Below are 20839 nucleotides of genomic sequence, written 5' to 3'. Positions count from 1 at the left end.
GCCTCTATTTTTCCTCCTAGGTACTGGCGGAGAACGTTGGGTATGCAGGTCCGCTACGTTTACCACGAAGACTATCAGTTCTGTTATTCCTTCCGGGGCAGGCCTGGGCACAAACCGTCCATCCTCATGCTCCATGGGTTCTCTGCACACAAGGATATGTGGCTCAGCGTGGTCAAGGTGCGGTTCTAGGTTCTTCTCTCTCCACAGGGTGGCACTCAGTAAAGAAAAGGGTGTCCACTTGCCTGTGATGTCATCAGCAATGTTGGAAAGCCAAGGGAACCCAGAACTGTGGTTCAAATCATCTTAAAACTAATTCAGTAGAGGGGCGCCTGGCTGGCTTAGTCGGTAGAGCATGCGACTCTAGATCTCAGGGGTTGTGAGTTCAAGCCCCGTGTTGGGCATGGAACCTATTTTTAAAAAAACCCCACACACAAAAAAACTAATTCAGTATACAGTTAACCCTTGAACAGCATGGGAATTAAGGGAGCCCACCCATGATGCAGTCAAAAACTCACGTATAACTTTTTTGCTCTCCCCAACTTTGACTACGAATAATCTGTTAACTGGAAGGCTTACCAATAACATAAATGGTCAGTTAACACATATTTTGTATGTCATATGTATTATAGATTGTATTCTTAAAATAAGCTAGAGAAAAGAAAATGTTATTAAGAAAATCGTAAGGAAGAGAAAATACATGTACTGCATCGTATCGGAAAAATCCATGTCTCAGTGGACCTGCACGGTTCAAACCCATGTTGTTTGAGAGTCAGCTGTGTTACTCAAATCCTTTTGTCAGACAAAAGTTACTGAGTTCAGTATTATTTGTAAAATCTGCACCTTAGAAATCATTTCACCATATGAATATATGAATATTCACCATATGAATATTCTTAGGGAAGGTTTCTGACACTCAGCTTCCTCTCAGAACTTGTCATGACTGTCAAGATCAGGTTGAACAAAATCATTTATTCTTTTATACTCCAGGTGTCTCCTCTTCTTTCCCCTCAGCCCCCCTTTTGTCTTCTTCTTCTTCTCCCTTCCTCCTTCTACTTCTGTTTTTTTGCTTTTGTTTTTGTTTTTTAATTTTCCTGAGCCATTTAGAGAAACTGTCTTGATCTGACGACAGCTTTCTGAGATAGTTTTCCAAATCACTCACTTTCTGTCCTGGTTTCCTTGGGTGTGGCAACTTGCTCTACTTGGTAAGAGTGACCAGCTGCTACAGGTTGGGCCTGGGAGAGGTCTTGGGAGGGACGTGCTCCAGACTCCCACCTCAAGCAGAACCATACCTGGATGATTCCAAGTAGGATCTACACCAGGGGGAAAGGCTCACACATCCTATAGTCACTTCTGTTCTCATTCCCAAATTCCACTATAAGGACAGTCATCCTCATGCCTTAACGAACCTCTCACTTCCTGACCCACCTCAGATATTTTTGGTATAACTGGTATTTTGTATATTGATAACTGATGTTTCTCAGCTTCTGGTTAAAAGTGGCACAAATATAAATGGAAGGTGTTTTTGGATAATAATCACCCCAGGAATTAGACCTTAATGCAAAAAAAAAAATGGGGGGGTGGGTTGAAACCAGAATCAGAGTGATCAGACATGGTTCTGAGCTTTGCTCCTGTTGGCTCTGGAGCCGCCCAGGGTTCTGGGAGAACAGAGTCTTCTTTCCTAGCTCCAAGTCTCCCCAAGTCAGTGGCTGCATGACTGGAGTAAGTGTGGAGGGGGTGAAAGGAAAGGAGATAGTACCTACCAACTGGTATCGAGAAAGAGCGAGATTCAGGCCTGCTACCCTAACCTTTGTTCCCCTCTTCCCCCCCCTTTCCACACATCTCCTGAGTCCCCTCCCATCTCTGTATTGGTCTTTGAGGGTCTCTGCTCCCTAGGAGGCTACTAGCAGTGCTTACTCACATGAGATATAACTAGGATAAGACACTGGGTGGCCCAGGCCCAGACATCCTCAGGGATGGCTGTCCAGGTCACTTGGTAAGTGGGGGTGACCTCCCTAGAAGAGTGGGCAGACATGTCCTGCACACCACATCCTGACTCTCTGCACCTGTGTGTCCCTAGTTCCTTCCAAAGAACCTGCACTTGGTCTGCGTGGACATGCCAGGGCATGAGGGCACCACCCGATCCTCCCTGGATGATCTGTCCATAGATGGGCAAGTAAAGAGGATACACCAGGTAAGCAGGAGGCTCCGCCAAAAATTGCTCAGACTGTGTGTTACCCACCTTGCGTGCCCAAGTCTGGAGAGCACGAAAGAGAGTTCCATGCTGACTTGTAACCAGTATCCAGTGCATTCTGTCTGCAAATATTTGCAAACAAAAATGGCATCCCAGTGGTATCATTGGTCAGCTGTGGAGGATCAGGACCTATTGCAGACGGTTCTCCTTTAAGCCTACTTTATTTAGTTATTTCTCAAGAAATATGATACATTTTTTTTAGCTCTTTAAAAAAGGAGTTTAGAATTCTCAAGACCATTTCCCTAGAGTCTATTTTTTTGCTTACCACCTACATGACACAACATAATGATGGCCCCTCTGCCTAGTTGTGCAGGATGGGGAGGGTGCTCTTTGCATTTTGTTCTTTCTTAGCATCTAGCTTCAGCCTCTCTCTGGCAGGGCTTTCAAGGTCATGGGGCTCATGAATCACTTCAGAATTTAGTAATCTCTAAGTTACAAACTGACATTATGAATTTTCCCCAGATGAGGTTGTTTATTTAATGTCTGTACCCAGCCTAACCCTTACCTTTAAAGTGTGTGTTCTGATGAGGTCAGGAACCTTGTCTTTTGGGGTCCTTGCTGTATCCTCAGGAGCTGACCATAGTTCCTTGTACATAATCGATATCCTATAAATATTTTTTTTAGATGGGTGGATGGTTGGTGGAATGGTTGGATGAACGGTTAGATGGTTGAATAGACAGGTGAATCATTATATGAAATGAATGGATGGATGGGAAGGGCTTTAAATGTAGGGTAAGAGTCAGCAAGCCATCGTTGGCTTTCTGTCAGCGAGGTTTTCTTGGAATATAACCATGTTCGTTCATTTACATGTTAGCTCTGGCCACTTTTGTGCTACAACAGCAGCAGAGAACATACGACCCACAAAGCAAGAAATATATTTCTCTTGGGACCTTCGTAAAAAAAAAAAAGTTTGCTGGCTCATGAGTTAGGGGAATCCTTGTTGGTTTTATACTTAAAAATGACCCTTCAATCACCTTGCCAGGTAAAGAGGATTATATGCCACAGGGTTTGTCTGGATAATGGATCCAGTAGATGTCAGAGGTTTTCTGCTATGTAATCAGTCTTGTTATTGTCTACAGCTATATAACCAAACCTCCTTCTCATTTCCCTCCCTAGTTTGTAGAATGCCTCAAGCTGAACAAAAAACCCTTCCACCTCATAGGCACCTCCATGGGTGGCCACGTGGCTGGGGTATATGCTGCTTACTACCCATCAGATATCTGCAGTCTTAGTCTCGTGTGCCCTGCTGGTAAGTTACGAGGCTAAAATAAGTCCTGTGCGTGACTTGAGCAAATGGCAGGGTCTGTGCTGTCTTGTAGAATCTTTTTTTCAATATCTACTTTAGAGATATATAATGCTTCAGTGATAACTAACCAACAATAATTGTATAACCGTAATCATAACCATACTAACTTTGAAAATCTAGAGCCAGCCTTGTTCCACAAAGGATCCAAGGTGGTTAATTTAAGTGTGTCCTAGTACGTTGCAGCATATAAATACTTCGAAATGTAATGATAATATTAACAGCCAACTTTTTTTTTAAGATTTTATTTATTTATTTGAGAGAGAGAGTGAGCAGGGGGAGGAGCCTAGGGGGAGGAGCCTAGGGAGAGGGACATGCAAACTCCGCGATCAGCATGGAGCCCAGTGCAGGGTCCAGTCCCATGACTCTGACGTCATGACCCGTGCTGAAACCTAGTCAGATGCTCAACTGACTAAGCCACCCAGGCGCCCCTAACATCTAACATTTATTGAGCTCTTACGAGCTAAGGTCTTTATATGGATTTAATTCTTGCCATATCCTTCTAAGGTGAACGTACTCTCTCCTTTTTTGTTGAAAACTCAGAAATCTTGATACATGACAAGATCTTTTTTTTAAAAAATCAACAAACTTTAGTTTCTGTGTTTTTATGTGTATACATGTCAACTTGAACTGTAATATGTCCCCAGAAATGACAATTTGAAGTCGGATTTTTTTTTAAGGATTTTATTGGGGAAAAAAAGATTTTATTTTTTTAAGTAATTTCTACATCCAATGTGGGGCTCAAACTTAACCCCAAGATCAAGAGTCACATATTCACTGACTGAGCCAGCCAGGCGCCCCTGAAGTTGGATTTTTAGAATTCATTTTCTTCTATAAGTCTTCAAATTAGGATTTATAATGTGTTAGTGAGAAAATCTTAATTTTTTTTTTCCTTCTCCTGCTCCCTCTCTCTCATACTTTATTAGATTATGATTTACACATAGTAAATTGCCCAAATTTTAAGTGTACATCTCAATGACTTTTTACATGGGTAATTACTATCCAGATCAAGATAGTACAGCCATTTTATAGGTGGGAACATTGAGGCACGAAAAAATTACGTTACTGCTGGAGCTACAATAGGAAGGGATCCTAGGTTGTCTGACCCTAGAACCCAAACTGTGGCTTTTTTGGAAATCCTTTGATGTCCACTACCTCTTATATGTCACTCTTACCCACTACCTCCTTTATCTGCTAGAACCTGCCGTGAGTCAAACCTTCTACTGAAACATAACTAAACTGACCTTTTAAAATCTTTTAGTCACAAAATCGCTTTCAGGTCTGTTAAGGACATTGAAATTGAAACTCCCAAAGGGTTTTCTTTTCTCCTTTGTCCAAGCACTATGTCTGAATTCATTTGGTCTTTTGGTAATAAAGTTTGGGAATCGGAGAAACAGCTCCTATGGAAATTATCAGATTTGTAATCGTTTATGGAAGGTCAAATCTAACTGGCTTTTTTGAATGTATGTTCATTTGCTCAGAGAAGAGTTTCACACCTAAGTTTCAATTGGGAATTTAAAATTAAGATTATTTGCGGGCAACTGGGTGGCTCAGTCAGTTAAGCATCCGCCTCTTTATTTCGGCTCGGGTCATGATCTCAGGGTCTCGAGATCGAGCCCCGCGGCTGGCTCTGCACTGAGTGTGGAGCTTGCTTATGATTCTCTCTCTCCCTCTCCCCTTGCCCCTCCTCCCCACTCATGCTCTTAACTGATTGATTGAGTGATTAAAAATAAATAAAATTAAAATTATTTGTGTGTGGAAATGAAAAGATAAGCTTTTTTACTTTGGAATAATTTTAAATTTACAGAAATGTTGCAGAGATAGTACAGACAGTCCCATATAACCCTTCACCCAGCTTCTCCCATTGTTAGTGGCTCACCTTATCACAGTAAATTTGTCACAGCTAAGAAACCAACACTGGTAACAGCACTATTAACTGAACTCTGGGATGAATTTGGATTTCATTCGTTTTTCCGCTAATGTCCTTTTTCTGTTCCAGGATCCAATCCAGGATACCACATGACATTTAGTCTAGGATTATTTTTATGTATTTATTTATTTTTAAAGATTTCATTTATTTGACAGAGAGAGACACAGCGAGAGAGGGAACACGAGCAGGGGGAGTGGGAGAGGGAGAGGCAATCTTCCCGCCGAGCATGGAGCCCGACTCGGGGCTCGATCCCAGGACCCTGGGATCATGACCTGAGCCGAAGGCAGACGCTTAACGACTGAGCCACCCAGGCTCCCCAATCTAGGATTATTTTTAAAGTAAAAGGAAATAGATCGTGTAACCTGCCCCATGACATCACAGAAGCCACACGATGCTTGCGCTAGCTTTAAAGGAACTGCTGAATATAGGAAATTTATAAAGTGTGGATTTCTGCAGCGCAGTATCGATGTCACTGCCTTTCTTTGTGAAATGTAGCTCGTCAGCTAAGTTAAACACCTAGACCTTCGCTCCGTTTGGAAGTGAAAATTACTTCTGCCCTCCCGTGCACATCAGCTCATGTGAATGAATTCTCTCATGTCTTGCTCCAGGGAGATAGGAAATGATGGTCAATCTCAAAGGCGTCTGGTCTCAGTGAGCACCTAATGCTCTCCTGGAGGAAGAGGGGCTGTGTGGAGGGCAGCTACTCTCTCTCTCCCTGTGGTTATGTATTGACCCCAAAAAAGAGACTACTAAGTGGCTCCAGGCCAAGGGAAGGAGGCGTCAGTCACTCCAGTCCTGTGTTCTCTTCCCATCATGTATTTTGTCAGCTCTCCTCTCAATGATAACGGATGTGAAGGGGCTCAGGCAAGTTGTCTTCTAGACTGATGCTTCTTAAACTCTTTCATACACATGCCTCCCTGGCAGCTTGTTCGAGTGCAGATTCAGAGTCAAGAGACTTAGGAGAGGGACCGAGATTCTGCATTTCCTATGGGCTTCCAATGCTGCTGGTCCATGGACCACAGTTTGAGTAACCAGTCCCTAAACCATCCTGAAGGAGTCTTTTTCTATGTTTCTCAGAGTGGGGTTTTGACTGAGCCAGGATGGTAGTACCAATGAAAAAGAAATCTGGTGAAAAACACCTGAAATATATTAGCCTCTGGGCTGATATTGGAAGTTTCCTATATAAAATGAGAGTTGGTAAGAAGGTAGGTACGTTGCCAAGCTGTTCTGGTTTGAATCCCGCAGGCTTGCAGTACTCAACTGATAATCAATTTGTACAGCGGCTCAAAGAACTGCAGAACTCGGCCGCCGTGGAGAAGATCCCCTTGATCCCATCCACCCCAGAGGAGATGAGTGAAATGCTCCAGCTCTGCTCCTATGTCCGCTTCAAGGTGCCCCAGCAGGTACCGTGCTCTCAGCAGCAATATGCCTGCCCCCTGCCAGAGGTTCAGCCAGCCTCCTCACGCACCCCTTCCCTCTTGTGCTCCTCTATGTAGTCATTCGACGGCTGTCTGTCCTGGGCCTGTGACGGGTCAGGCATGGTGTTTAGACACAGTTGTGAGGAAAGAAGACAGAGAGGGTACCTGGGCAGACACAGGCCAGTGCGGGAGGCAGACAGTTCACAAGTAAATACGTACGCATGGTGATAAGTCCTATGGCGGAAATGAAGATGGTATAGTGATTGAAAGCAGGGAGTCGGGGGAGTCTTTGATAAGCCTCTCTGAGGAAATAATGTGGGCAGAGGTGGGGGAAACATAGATAAGTTCAAGACACTGGAAGGAGGCTGGGGGGCCTGGCATCTATGTAGAGGGAGAGCGGGGGAGGGAGGCAAGGGCTGCAGCAGAGACTTGCTTCTTTTCTTTTCTCTTCTTTCTTTCTTTCTTCCTTTCTTTCCTTCTTTCTTCCTTCCTTCCTTCCTCTCTTTCTTTCTTTCTTTTTTTTTAAATTTCAGGACTGCTTTACACACTTAAAAATTGCTAAGAACCCTAAAGAGCTTTTGTTTGTGGAGGTTCTGACTACTGATATTTACCATATTAGAAAGTAAAACTCAAAGGTAAAACACAAGAACATACAGGCGCTCATTCCATTAGCTGTCAGCATGATGACGCTGCCCCTCCACAAGCAGGCTCTGAGACACACAATGCTTCTGAGAGCATGGACGTGAAGCAGGCAAGTAACATTTAGCCGTTATGGGGGAGATCGTTTGACCTCACGAGTTCCCAGGAGCCACTTGGAGAACCACTAGGCTAGATCACGTAGGACCCTACAGGTTATGGGAAGGAGCCTGCAGTTCCCCTAAGAGGACTGTGGGGGGCACAAACAGAAGCAGAGAACCAGGGGCGGGCTCCTGTGGCCTGGCAATGACAGTGGTGTAGACGAGGACAGTGGCCGTGGAGACTAGAGACTCGAGCTGCTTTGGGGGGAAGGATGGGCAGGACTTACTGGCAAATTGGCAGTGGAGGATGAGGGACAGTGAGGACTCACAGGGGGCTTCTGGTACTTCAGTTGGACAAAGGCGGCAGTTTCTGAGTGAGGGAAGGAGAGCGGGAGAAGAGGTCTTGGAAACAAGCGAAGGGCTCCATTTCGGACGTGTTCAGGTTGTCTCTGAGGCCTCCAGATGCAGCTGCCGAGCAGCCGGTTGCATATGCAGGCGGAGCTGAGGGACGTCTGGCCCGGAGCTGTCCAGTTAGAGCCGTCCACCGGGATGATGTTACCGGTCACGGTCTGAATGGGAGGCACTGTGGAAGCCAAGAGACGAGAACGCATGGCTAAGCCTCATAACTGCAACTAATCTCTTTCTAGTGTAGGAACTGGACCCTGCCTCGCAGTGGGGTGGGTCCTCCCACAAGTTGAGGGAATGGGCTGTATTCAGAAGGTGTGAACATGACTCAGTTAAGGGGTATAGAAGCACCCAGAATCCGATTCTGTGGTACATTCTATCCCTGAAATCCTCTTTTTAGTTGTGAGGTTGCACTGATCCCCTCCCAGCCATGCTCTCTACCCAGAAGAGAGTGGCCAAACAGTGCTTTAGGAAATTCCATGCTTTGAGTTGTCAGGGATATGAAAACACAGGGAGAGAGTAAGTGGCAGCTCTAGAAGTCTTCCCTCCTAGGAGACAAGGAGCACCCGAGCACTCTGTGTCATGTTATGTTTGTCTGTTAACTTGTCTGTGTCTTCCACTCTAACCTCAGTAAGATCAAGGATTTTGTCTTAACTGGCAGCCTTTATTAACACAGTGCTTGCGTGAAGTAGGTCCTCGGTATAGATTGGGTGGGTCAGAGGGAGGGAGGATAATGCAGGGATGGAGAATGGATGTGTGAGTAGGTGCAGAGTAGATGGGCACATGAATTGTTGCATGTGCATGAGTAGGTGATTTAGGGATGCAGGAGAGATGAATGGCTGAGTACTTGGTTGGATGAGGAGGCCTGGAGAATGCCAGGATGGAAGGTGGATGGATTGGTGGATGCAGGGTAGAGGGATACATCAGTAGACATGCATGTATGATTCAGAGATGTAGTGTGGGGGGATGGATGGGTGGATGGATGTCTGCATGAAGCAGGGATGGAGGATGGATGGATGGATAGGTAGGTGCAGGGTAGGTGGATGCACAGATATATGCACACATGAGTCAGATGCAAGCAAGATGGGTGGCTGGGTGGGTAGAGCAGAGGTAGAGGATGCAAGATGGATAGATGTGCGGGTGCAAGATCATAGTAGAGCAAACAAAATGGCTGATGCCGAGTGCAGTGTGTTGGACAACTTGCCATTGGTGTCTAGGCTTTCACTTCCAGAATGGTCAGATTCTAGTCATGCTCCAGAGGGTTGGTTCAGAGCAGTTCTGGCTGCATTTTCCCCCTTCAGTCAGTGCACAGGACTCCTCAGAGTGCATCTGAGGGGCTCAAACCATTCCCAGGTAGATGAGAGGAGTGCTGGTGCTAATGTGAATGCTGTACCCTACTTCAGGGATCCTGCAGCAGGAGGAAGAGGAGGGCTGTGTTCCTTCTTCCCACAGCCAGCCTCTGGGGTCAGGATCCCAGGTCCAGGAGATCTGGCGTGCCCACATTGACTGCAGCCTTCACCAGCCCTCCACGAAGAAAGCAAGGATAACACTGAATAATAAACAAAGGACTATGGAACCGATCCCAGAATTTTTTAAATGGTTTATCTCTTTATTGTTCAAGAGGCCCATCATCCCCAATAGTTTGATTTTTTTTTTTTTAATAGACCTTATTCTGCATTTGGGTATTACTAAACAATTCCTTGATATTATTTCCAGCCTTGATTGTATTTTAGGCTAAGCAGAGAATATCTCAAGATAAAGTGGCTGTGAGCCCATGTCAGGTGTTTTTACATGCTTTGGCTTCCCAGCATTACCCGGGTTCCTTCCTAATTACAAAGGAAAAAGCGTCAGATGACCCTAACTCCCAATTACAATGCATACTCCGTGGTGGGAATTTAGAGCCCTGGGCCCTAAAACCTTGACACTGCCATACATTGCCAGACTTTATTTCCTTCGCTGTCCCGGAGCCACGGGGGGCCTGAGGAAACAACCCGTCTCTTGCCTTCTAACCGTGGCTCACTTCTCTGTAGATCCTGCAAGGCCTTGTTGACGTCCGTATTCCTCATAACAACTTCTACAGAAAGCGTAAGTAGCCGTGGTTAAGCTTTGTGCTTGTGACGAGTGAAGCTGTATGGGTGGTTGGCTTTTGTATTTGACATTTCCAAGATTTTGATCATTTTCTGGGGCCCCTAAGGACAAAGTGGCAGCCCTGAGTCCATGACCGTCCCTGAACTGTGTAGAGTTCTGGTGCCCACAGGCACAGCCCGGCACGCACTCACTTTGTTTTCCTTTTCTGAAAAGTGTTTTTGGAAATCGTCAGTGAGAAGTCAAGATACTCCCTCCATCAGAACATGGACAAGATCAAGGTCCCAACGCAGATCATTTGGGGGAAACAAGACCAGGTATGTAGCGCGTCCCTGGGGCCCCTTTGCCAGTTACACTGGCCTCTGAGGAAAAGCAAGAGGTCATTTATCGAGTGAGCCTCACTGGCTGGTTTCTGATACCAGGACGAGATAGAGCACACCTGGGTCAGGTGCTGATATTTATGGGGGGCATTGTTCTCTTGAGTTGAGAGCAAAGATGTTGATCTTTTAAAATGAAAGGAAATCAGGGCGCCTGGGTGGTTCAGTCGGTTAAGCGTCTGCCTTTGGCTCAGGTCATGATCCAGGGGTCCTGGGATCCAGCCCCACATCAGGCTCCCTGCTCAGTGGGGAGCCTGCTTCTCCCTCTGCCTCTCCCCCTCATGCTTGCTCTCTCTTTCTCTCTCAAATAAATAACTAAAAATCTTAAGGGCGCCTGGGTGCCTCAGTCAGTTGAGCATCTACCCTCAGCTCACATCATGATCCTGGAGTCCCAGCATGGAGTCCGCATTGGGCTCCCCGCCCAGCGGAGAGTCTCCTTCTCCCTCTGACCCTTCCCACTCTCATGCTCTCTCTCTCTCTGTCTCCCTCAAATAAATAAATAAAATCTTTAAAAAAAAAAGTTTTAAAAATCTTTAAAAAATGAAATAAATAAAATGAAAGGCAATCTTAAATCATTTTTACAAATTACTTTTATCAAAGCCATGTAGTCTCATAGTACAAAAAACTTTAAAGAGGGGCGCCTGGCTGGCTCAGTCGTTAAACGTCTACCTTCAGCTCAGGTCATGATCCCGGGGTCCTGGGATCCAGCCCCATGTCGGGCTCCCTGCTCAGTAGGGAGTCTGCTTCTCCCTCTCCGTCAGCCCCTCCCCCTGCTCATGCTCGCTTTCTCTGTCTCTCTCCGGGTCTCAAATAAATAACAAAATCGTAAAAAAAAAACTTTAAAGAGTACAAAAAGGGTTGTAACGAAAATTTGATCTATTTTCCATCCCAGGGTAGCTCTCACTGTCTTGCGTACGTTTCTTCCGTTTCCTAAGGCAGGGATTGACATGTTTTCTGTGAAGGGCCAGATAGCAAATATTTCCGACTCTGTGGGTCGTATACTTCTGTCGCAACTCCCGAGCTCTGCTGTTGTGCAGAGTAGCTACAGACAGTATGCAGAAAGTGACGTGGCAGAGTGCCAGTGAACCTCTGTTCCCACAGACAGGCAGTTGGCCACTGCCTGCCTACTGCCGTTCTGAGCATACGCGTATCTGCAGAGGTAGTCACATCTGTAAGTTTTTCAAACGTGTGTAACGACACTGTTCCCAGTACTTCATATATGTAGGGATGTCTGTATCTTGGAAATCATTTCATACCAGCCCATGTAGATTTACTCAGTCTATTTTTTATATATGTTTTTTTAATTTTACTGACTTTTATTAATACGTTTGGGTAAGCTTTTGTAGTCATACACAAAAATGACATGACCAGTGGTTAAATCCTGCTTTTTTAAAAGATTTAAAAAATTTTTTTCTTTTTTTTTTTTTTTAATTAGAGAGAGAGGAGGGGCAGAGGGAGAGGGAGAGAGAGAGAGAATCTTAAGCAGGCTTCACACCCAGCAACAGCCTGATGCGGGGCTCGATCTCACGACCCTGAGATCATGACGTGAGCCGAAATCAAGAGTCAGACGCTAAACTGACTGAGCCACCCAGGTGCCACAGGATTTTTTTAAATTTTAATTCCAGTAAGTTAACATACAGTGTTATATGAGTTTCAGGTGAACAATACAGTGATTCAACACTTCCATACATCACCCGGTGCTCATCAGGACAAGTGCCCTCCTTCATCCCCATCACCTATTTCACCCATCCCCCCCTTCCCTCTGGTAACCATCAGTTTGTTCTCTATAGTTTAGGGTCTGGTTTTTTTGGCTTGTCTTTTTTCCTTTGTTCATTTGTTTTGTTTCTTAAATTCCACATGAGTGAAATCATATGGTGTTTGTCTTTTTCCGACTGACTTATTTCACTTAGCGTGATACTCTCTAGCTCCATCCACGTCATTGCCAGTGGCAAGATTTCATTCTTCTTAATGGCTGAGTAATATTGTATATATCTGCCACATCTTCTTTATCCATTTATCAGTCAATGGACACTTGGCCTGTTTCCATAATTTGACTATTGTAGATAATGCTGCTATAAACATATGGGTGCATGTATCCCTTGGAATTAGTATTTTTGTATTCTTTGGGTAAACATCCAGTAGTGCCATTACTAGATCGCAGTGTAGTTGTATTTTTAACTGCTTGAGGAACCTCCAAACTGTTTTCCACAGTGGTTGTACCAGTTTGAATTCCCACCCACAGTGTAAGAGTGTTCCCCTTTCTCCACATCCTCACCAACACTTGTCATTCCTTGTGTTTTTTATTTTAGTCATTCTGACAGGTGTGAGGTGATATCTCATTGTGGTTTTGATTTGCATTTCCCTGATGATAAGTGATGTTGAGCATCTTTTCATGTGTCTGTTGGCCATTGTATGTCTTCTTTGGAGAATGTCTGTTCATGTCTTCTGCCCATTTTTTAATTGGATTTTTTTTTTTGAGCAGGCTCCATGCCCATTGTGGAGCCCAGTGCAGGCCTCGAACTCACAACCCTGAGATCAAGACGTGAGCTGAGCTAAGAGTCTGACATTTAACCAACTGAGCCAATCAGGGGCCCCAGTTTTGGATGTTGACTTGCATCAGTTCTTTATATATTTTGGATACCAACCCTTTATCAAATATGTCATTTGCACATATCTTTTCCCATTCTTAATATTTTATTTTGAAATAATTTCAAACCTATAGAAAAATAATGAGTACAGGGCGCCTGGGTGGCTCAGTTGGTTAAGCGACTGCCTTCGGCTCAGGTCATGATCCTGGAGTCCCTGGATCGAGTCCCACATCGGGCTCCCTGCTCGGCGGGGAGTCTGCTTCTCCCTCTGACGCTCCCCCCCTCATGCTCTCTCTCTCTCATTCTCTCTCTCAAATAAATAAATAAAATCTTTAAAAAAAAGAAAAATAATGAGTACAGAATACTCTTATATACACTTTCCCTAACTCCATTCATTTTAACTGCCTTATTGAGGTATCATCTACCTACCATCAAATTCACCTACTTGGGTGCCCCATCACAACCCAGTTGTAGAACATTTCTGTCACTCCCCAAAGTTCCCTCCCGCCCATTTGCAGTTAGTCCCAGCCCCACACAACCACAGATCTGTTTTCTATTTCTACAGTTTTACCTTTTCCTGAATTTTCACATAAACGGTATCATATAATAGGTAGTCTTTGGTATCTGGCTCTCTTCGCTCATGCATAATGTTCTTGAGGTTCCTTCATGTCAGTGCTTTGTTCCTTTTATAGCTGAGTGTCATTCCATGGTATACATGTACCATGTTTTATTTACTACCAATTTTTTAACATTTGTTGCATTGGCTTTTTTTTTTTTTTTTTTAAGATTTTCTTTTATTTGACAGAGAGAGCGAGAGCACAAGCAGGGAGAACAGTAGAGGGAGAGGGAGAAAGAGGCTCCCCGCCAAGCAGGGAGCCCGATGCGGGGCTCGATCCCAGGACCTTGGGATCATGACCTGAGCCGAAGGCAGATGCTTAACCATCTGAGCCACCCAGGCGCCCCGCTGCATTGGCTTTTTTAAACATTCTCATCTATCTATTTTCTGACCATTGAAGTAGGTTGCTTACATTATGCCCTTTTACCCCCAATACTTCAGGGTATATTTACTGAGAGCAAGAATATTCTCTCACTTAACCACAGCGCGTGGTCATATTCAGGAAGTTTAACGCTGGTGCAATGTTTTTGTCTAATCTGACGCCCATATTCCAAATTCATGGGCGGGGGACCTGGGTGGCTCAGTCGGTTGAGCGTCTGACTCTTGATCTCAGCGCAGGTCTTAACCTCAAGGCTGTGAGTTTAAACCCCACGTTGGACTCCACACTGGGCATGGAGACTACTTTAAAAAAATAAAATAAAATAAAATTCATCGGTTATTTCAGTAAGGAGCTACGTAGAATGTTCCTGCCTCCCTGAACATGTCACGGCCCTGTAGTCTCCTTTACTGTGGACTGAGACCCCAGTCTGCTTTGTCATTCATGATGTTGAGATATTTGAAGAGTACAGCTCAGTCATTTTATGAAATGTTGCTAATTTGACTTTGTCTGCTGTTTCCTCATGATTAAACTCAGATTATAGACCACCGCCAGAATAGCTCATAAGTGATAAGGTAGCCCATCCTGGGACACACAGTGTCCTTCTGCCCTTCCCTGGTGAGGTTCGTGTTGATTGCCTGGTCAGGGCGTTGTCTCACTCTTCCTTGTAGAGGTATTATGTCCCTTGGTGACTGATAAGCAGTCTGTGGGAGACACTTTGAAATATCCTGCTCCTTACCAAACATTCCCCCCTAGACTGACCATCTGTGAATGATTCTTGCCCCAAAGTTTACATTCTCCTCTATAACAGCCGCGTAGTAGTCCATTACGTGGCTCTGCCACAGTGTATTTCATTAGCATCCTACTGATGGTCATTTAGGTCATTTCCAGTTTTTTGCCGTTAAACAATACCTCAGTGAACACCAGCATAGACGTGTGTTTGGGGAGTGTGAGAGCATTCCTGAAAAGTAAATTCTCCATTGTGGACTCACTGGGTCAAAGAGCAGGTGCATTTTAAAACTGTAATAGGTTTTGGGGGCACCTGGCTGGCTCATTCGGTAGAGCATGCAACTCTTGATCTCGGGGTCATGAGTTGAAGCCCCATGTTGGGTATAGAGCTCACTTAGAAAAAAAAATTTTTTAAATAATAAAATTTTAATAGGTTTGATTAGGTGGCTCTGTATTAGTTTGCTGAGGCGGTCATAGCAAAGTACCACAAACTGGGTGGCCTACACAACAGAAATTGATCATCTTAAAGTTCTCTAGGTTAGAAGTCCAAGATCGAGTTGTCCACAATTTAGTTCCTCCTGGGGGCTGTCGGAGAATCTGTACCATGCCTCTTCCCCAGCTTCTGGCGGTTTACTGACAATCTGTGTTCCTTGGCTAATAGATGTGTCATGCTGCCATCTGCCTTCATCCGCACACAGCGTTCTCCCTGTACCTGTGTGTCTCCGTGTTTAAATTTTTTTTTCTGTGTTTAAATTTTTGTAAGGGTGGCAGTCATATTGGGTGAGGGGCCCACCCTGCACCAGTATGACCTCATCTTAACTAATTACATTTGCAGCTACCCTATTTCCAAATAAAGTCACCTTTTAAGGTATTGGAGGTTAGAGCTTCAAACTACGAATTTTAGAGAGGGGACACAGCAGTAACAGACCCTCCAAAGAGAGACTGATTTATACCCCAGAAGCTCCTTTCTTGCCTGCAGTTGTTCTTTAGAAGTCATATCTTACTCTCAAAGTTCTTCTTCTTCTTCTTTTTTTTAAAAGATGTTATTTATTTGAGAGAGAGAGGGAGAGTACAGAGGGAGAGGGAGAGGGAGAAGCAGACTCCCTGCTAAGCAGGGAGCCCAACATGGGACTCGATCCCAAGACCCTGGGATCATGACCTGAGCCGAAGGCGCCCCAAAGTTCTTCTGAAGTTTAAAGCAAGAAGAGGGGCTCCTGGGTGGCTCAGTCGTTAGGCGTCTGCCTTCGGCTCAGGTCCTGATCCCTGGGTCCTGAGATCGAGTCCCGTATTGGGCTCCTTGCTCAGCGGGGAGCCTGCTTCTGCCTCTCCCTCTGCCTCCTCCCCCCTGCTCATGCTCTCTGTCTCTCGCTCTCTCAAATAAATAAATAAAATAAAATAAAATAAAAAAGCAAGAAGAGGCAATGAGAAATGGAGTCTTTATAAGGCCCAGGATGACCCGTGGGGAGAAGCAGGCAGGACTGTGCCCCAGTGCACGTGGGGGTGCTGATGATCGCGTCAGTGTACAGCTCTCCCAAACCGGCAGGTACAGCTGAGGATACAGAGTGCAGGGATGTGGGCATGGAGAGGAGGGAGGGCTCTTTGCTCCCCTCTGCAGCAGCCAAGGGACTAGAAGGAGCTTTGTGTGCATCTGAGTGGGGAAGCGGACACGGAGTAGGCCAGCAGGGGGTTATTTGATCAGAAATCAAGTTAGAACAATGAAGGCCTTTCTCTAGTCTAAAAATCCCAAAGGTGATTTGGGGCTCTCAGGGACCAGCAAGGAGAGGCAAGGACCCATCGCCCTGCCCTGCAGAGACAGTGCAGAAGCAAGATCTCTGGGCTCGGACTCTGAAAGTCTGGGTTCCAGCCCTGCCTTTGCCCTACATGAGGCCATGACTCTGAGCAAACCACTCAGCTGCTCCCAATCCTGGGTTTCTCTTCTCCTACTGGGGTGATGTGAGGTTCAAGTGAAGTAACACACATGAGGGTGATCTTTCTCCAGTGACAAGAAAATAAGTTACTTATTAATCACATCCTTTGCCTCTGAGAGTTGGCCTCTGCCTATGATCCAGAATTTTTCCAGGGCTCTGAGGTCCATTTTGTTCTGAAAAAAGAGCCTAACATTCCATGGGCCTACTATAAATATGATCAGATATTCTCTGTGTTCTATGGACCATCCCCAGTGCAGAATCCAAATAGCAAAGGCTTTGGGGGCCCTTTATTTTATGGCCTTTTGCTTCCCAAGCATCTGGCTCTTTTTCTGCTCTGTTGTCAGCATTTAGGATCACCAACCCCGTGCCTTCCAGGCTGAATTCAGCCTCCCTCTTCTTTGGACCCCTGTAGGTCAGCCACCGTGCTGTACAACTGCAGGATAGCTGTGCCCATTGTTGTCTACATGAATCATGCCCGCTGGATTTGGGCAGTATGCAGCCTGCACAACTGAACCTGGCAGCCCTTCCTTAGATTTCTGCACATCAGTTCAAGTATTTCCCCTCTGTGTTTAGTCCACCAGAATGGGAGGGCCTTGTGCAGATATACAAGGTCCCTTCATCCTGCCCCCACAGTGCCTAGGATGCAGGAGACCCAGAGTATGAGTGAGTGAGCAAGCAAGCAAGAAAGTAAATACACTAGCAAAGGGACAAACCAACTTATGGCCTATACATTTAAGTCAGCTAACAGATTTATACTGAGCACCTGGTATGTGCCTGACACCGTGTTAGGCCCTGAGGATACAGAAGGCACCGAGACAGACGGGATTCCTGAGCTCCAGCAACTTCTAGTTTATCTGCCATTATAACGCCTGGCGGAGCCCAAACTAGTGTGAGGTCGATCATGTGAGTGCAGGGTTGGATCCTGTCTTTATAATTTTTATATTTTGTTCATGGTGGATCTTTTTGCATTAATGTCTATTTTTTTAAATACTGCATTAAAATCTTCATCTTAATTCGTGAGTTTTTTGGAGGCTGCTTAAGTTTTGTGCCCAAGGCAGGTGCCTCACTTCCGTCACCCTAGTCTTGGCCCTGGCCCGAAATGAGATGGAGGAGAATCGTTTGACCATCTACATGAATGTCTTGCCCAAGAAATAGCTGATGTGGTTCCCATAGACGTGCATACCTCATGAGGGTCCATTTGGCTATTTCCCATACGTCTGAGTGACCGTGGGGAATGCTGGATTTGACCAGTGTAACAGTGTCAAAGCTAGAGGCTCATGTGGGTATTCTTGAGCTATGGGTTCTGACCTCTCTGCAGGATAGACATTCAGTGTTTGTGCTGTGACCCGCTGACTCCACCTGCATTTCCTCTGGGGATTTTTCTACAGAAGCTGGGCTTTATTTCTGCCCACTTGCCGCAGCAGCCTTCCCTGTGAGTGTGGGGCAGGCAGAGGTGTCTGATTCCTTCACGGGGTGCCCCTCTCACCAAGCTCCCCATTAACTGCTCCTATTTGTGGCCCCGGGAGGTGCTTTGCTATGCTCCACGCTCCATGTCTTGGCTGAGGCGTGCTGCCCCCGACCCCCAACTTCCCAGGTGGAAAATCTTGGTTTTAATGGTCCGGGTTGACCAGAATGGAGCTCAAACACAGACAGCACGTGAGTTTGTTGGGGGTCTTGCTTTTGCATTGAGGATGAGGGGAAGGGTCCTCTTGTGCGGAATGAGTTGAAGGGGAAAGCGATGACAAACGGGGAACGGATGCAGATCTGATGCTATAGGACGGTGTTGGGGAGAAAATCTTGGATGGGTGTAAATAAGCAAGGTAACCCAGGTGACAGTGAGATTGAGTGCATTGTTAGGAAAGGGTCAGCCCTCGAGAGCGGTGCCTTTCTTATCGAAAGAGCATTCCCCATTATTCACAAACTCCAGGGCCCGTGGTCACACAGCTCTGGGGACCCCCAGAAGACCCTCAAAGAGACACTCCCACCTCTCCCAGCTTGGGATAATTAGCCTTCACCTCCTGTGTCTTCCCTGTGTGCCCTTCCTAGAGCTGGCCTTCTCTAGTCCAGCCTGATCGTGTCCGTCCCTAACACAGCCCCACGGCTCCCCACTGCCCTCAGATGGAGGCCTGACCCCCCATCTCTCCACCACGCCGTCCTTGCTCCCCGCGTACTGTCTAGTGTCAAGCTAACTGCCATCCCCTGCCTCTCCGTGACCTGCCCCCCTCTTCACAAATCCTCCTCCCCTGTGCACTCTCAGCTCCCAGTATGTTCCCCACCCTCAGAGCCCTCATCTGCTGACCAGCCTGGCTTTCCTGCCAGACCAAAAAACTTCCTCCTGGGCAGGGACTGTGTGTTTCCACTTCAGTAATGCTGGCAACAACACAAGTCTGGACACCAAATTGCAGAGCAAGGCATGCAGTCACTCCTGTCAGCAAGCCACATGCCCTGACGCTGAAGTGACTTGGTCCTAAAAATCACCTCTGCCAGGCCTGGGCCGGCATCCAGTCCCCTGAGTGCACATGGGCATCTGAGGCTTTTCTACCTAGCGTCCTCTCTTGTCCTGCAGGTGCTTGACGTGTCTGGGGCCGACATGTTGGCCAAGTCGATCGCCAACTGCCAGGTGGAACTTCTGGAAAACTGTGGGCACTCAGTGGTGATGGAGAGGCCCAGGAAGACGGCCAAGCTCATCGTCGACTTCTTAGCTTCTGTGCACAGCACAGGCAACACCAAGAAGCTGGACTGAGACCCCGCCCGCAGCCTGCACTCGCACACAGCATCCACCCCCATCTCCAGAATCGGACACGGCCACCATTTCTCAGGGATCCTGCCCCAGACGCGGTCGGAGTGCCGGCGTCCCTGAGGAGGCCAGTCCCGTGTCCCCGGTCTCAACAGATCCACAGAGCTTTGGGGGCCACGAGGAAATCTCCAAGATATTTTTCACAATATAGAAACTCACATGGGACAAAATTAAGAAAACCTAACCATGAAATCTACCCAGAAGTCTTCAAGTCGTGTCGCAAAGCGGCTGCCCTGGGACCATAATCACCGAGGCCATTTTCTTTAAAACATCCTTCACAGACTGAGACTCGAGGTTTTTCTGCTGCTTTGACGTTCTCCCCTGCATGGTCAGTGGCTGTTATAGGAGCATTAGTCTCCATCTGCTGAGCCCTTCTTTTTTATGTCTAGTTTAAGTTTTATGTAGAGGCCCTATGTGAATGCAAGTCCGTCAGCTGCAAGACCAGGGAGCAAGATGCAAGCTATAAATGATATTAGCACGTGAGGAGGGGTGCGGTCCCATGTCCGCGGCCCCCCTAGCTGCCAGAGCAGTGGAGAACACGGGTCGGGGGGTCGATGGGCCCCTGCACGTCAGCCCTGTCATGAGGGAGCCCGGAACGGTCGCCGTACAAAGAACAGGGTGGGTTTCCTGGGAATCATTGATTATTTTTTAAAATAGGACTAATGAAGCAATAATGTTCTATAATCAGACTCGGATTCCACACACAAGCACCTCGTGGGCATCTTTTCTATCTTGCTGTGCTACTGAAGACCTTTGGGTGTAAAATACTAGTTTGTTAATGAATTCTGTGAATTCTGTGAACAGTCATGTGATTGAAAATAAGTCTAAACAGCTGTAAAAGTGACCACAATGACATGAAATAAATTTAATAAATCTAGATCAGCAACATGCAGATGGTTTCTGTTCCTAAGCTCCTATTTAAGTACAACGTTGGCAGATTTCCTGTTAACTTCAAGAAGCATTTTTTCTTTTTTTTTTTTTTTAGGATTTTATTTATTTATTTGAGACAGAGAGAATGAGAGAGAGTGAGCACATGAGAGGGGGGAAGGTCAGAGGGAGAAGCAGACTCCCTGCCAAGCAGGGAGCCCGATGCGGGACTCGATCCAGGGACTCCAGGATCATGACCTGAGCCGAAGGCAGTCGCTTAACCAACTGAGCCACCCAGGCGCCCCAAGAAGCATTTTTTCAAGTAAGCCTTCTTCTAAGGCACTGGAAGACCTTATTTGGATGAGTTACTAGTTTTCTTTTAAGAAAATCATGTTTGTCATTTTTATTCAGCTGAAATTGTATATCAGAAAC

At 46.1% G+C, this 20839-nt stretch overlaps 1 protein-coding gene across 1 annotated transcript; it reads left to right on the top strand.

The window, feature by feature from the left end:
- Nucleotides 1-20432, top strand: ABHD6 (abhydrolase domain containing 6, acylglycerol lipase). The gene is made up of 7 exons (XM_081819409.1): nt 1-177; nt 2078-2191; nt 3368-3500; nt 6730-6887; nt 10075-10129; nt 10346-10446; nt 19310-20432. The coding sequence occupies exons 1-7, from the start codon at nt 43-45 to the stop codon at nt 19484-19486; spliced, it is 873 nt and encodes a 290-aa protein (XP_081675535.1). The 5' UTR covers nt 1-42; the 3' UTR covers nt 19487-20432.
- Nucleotides 20433-20839: the final 407 nt, after the last annotated feature.

This window comes from Leptonychotes weddellii, chromosome 1 (assembly GCF_054177405.1).
Source record: "Leptonychotes weddellii isolate Sample4059 chromosome 1, ASM5417740v2, whole genome shotgun sequence".
Classification (NCBI taxonomy): Eukaryota; Metazoa; Chordata; class Mammalia; order Carnivora; family Phocidae; genus Leptonychotes; species Leptonychotes weddellii.
The sequence above is the reverse complement of the archived record's forward strand: the minus strand, read 5'-3'. Positions and strand labels throughout refer to the sequence as shown.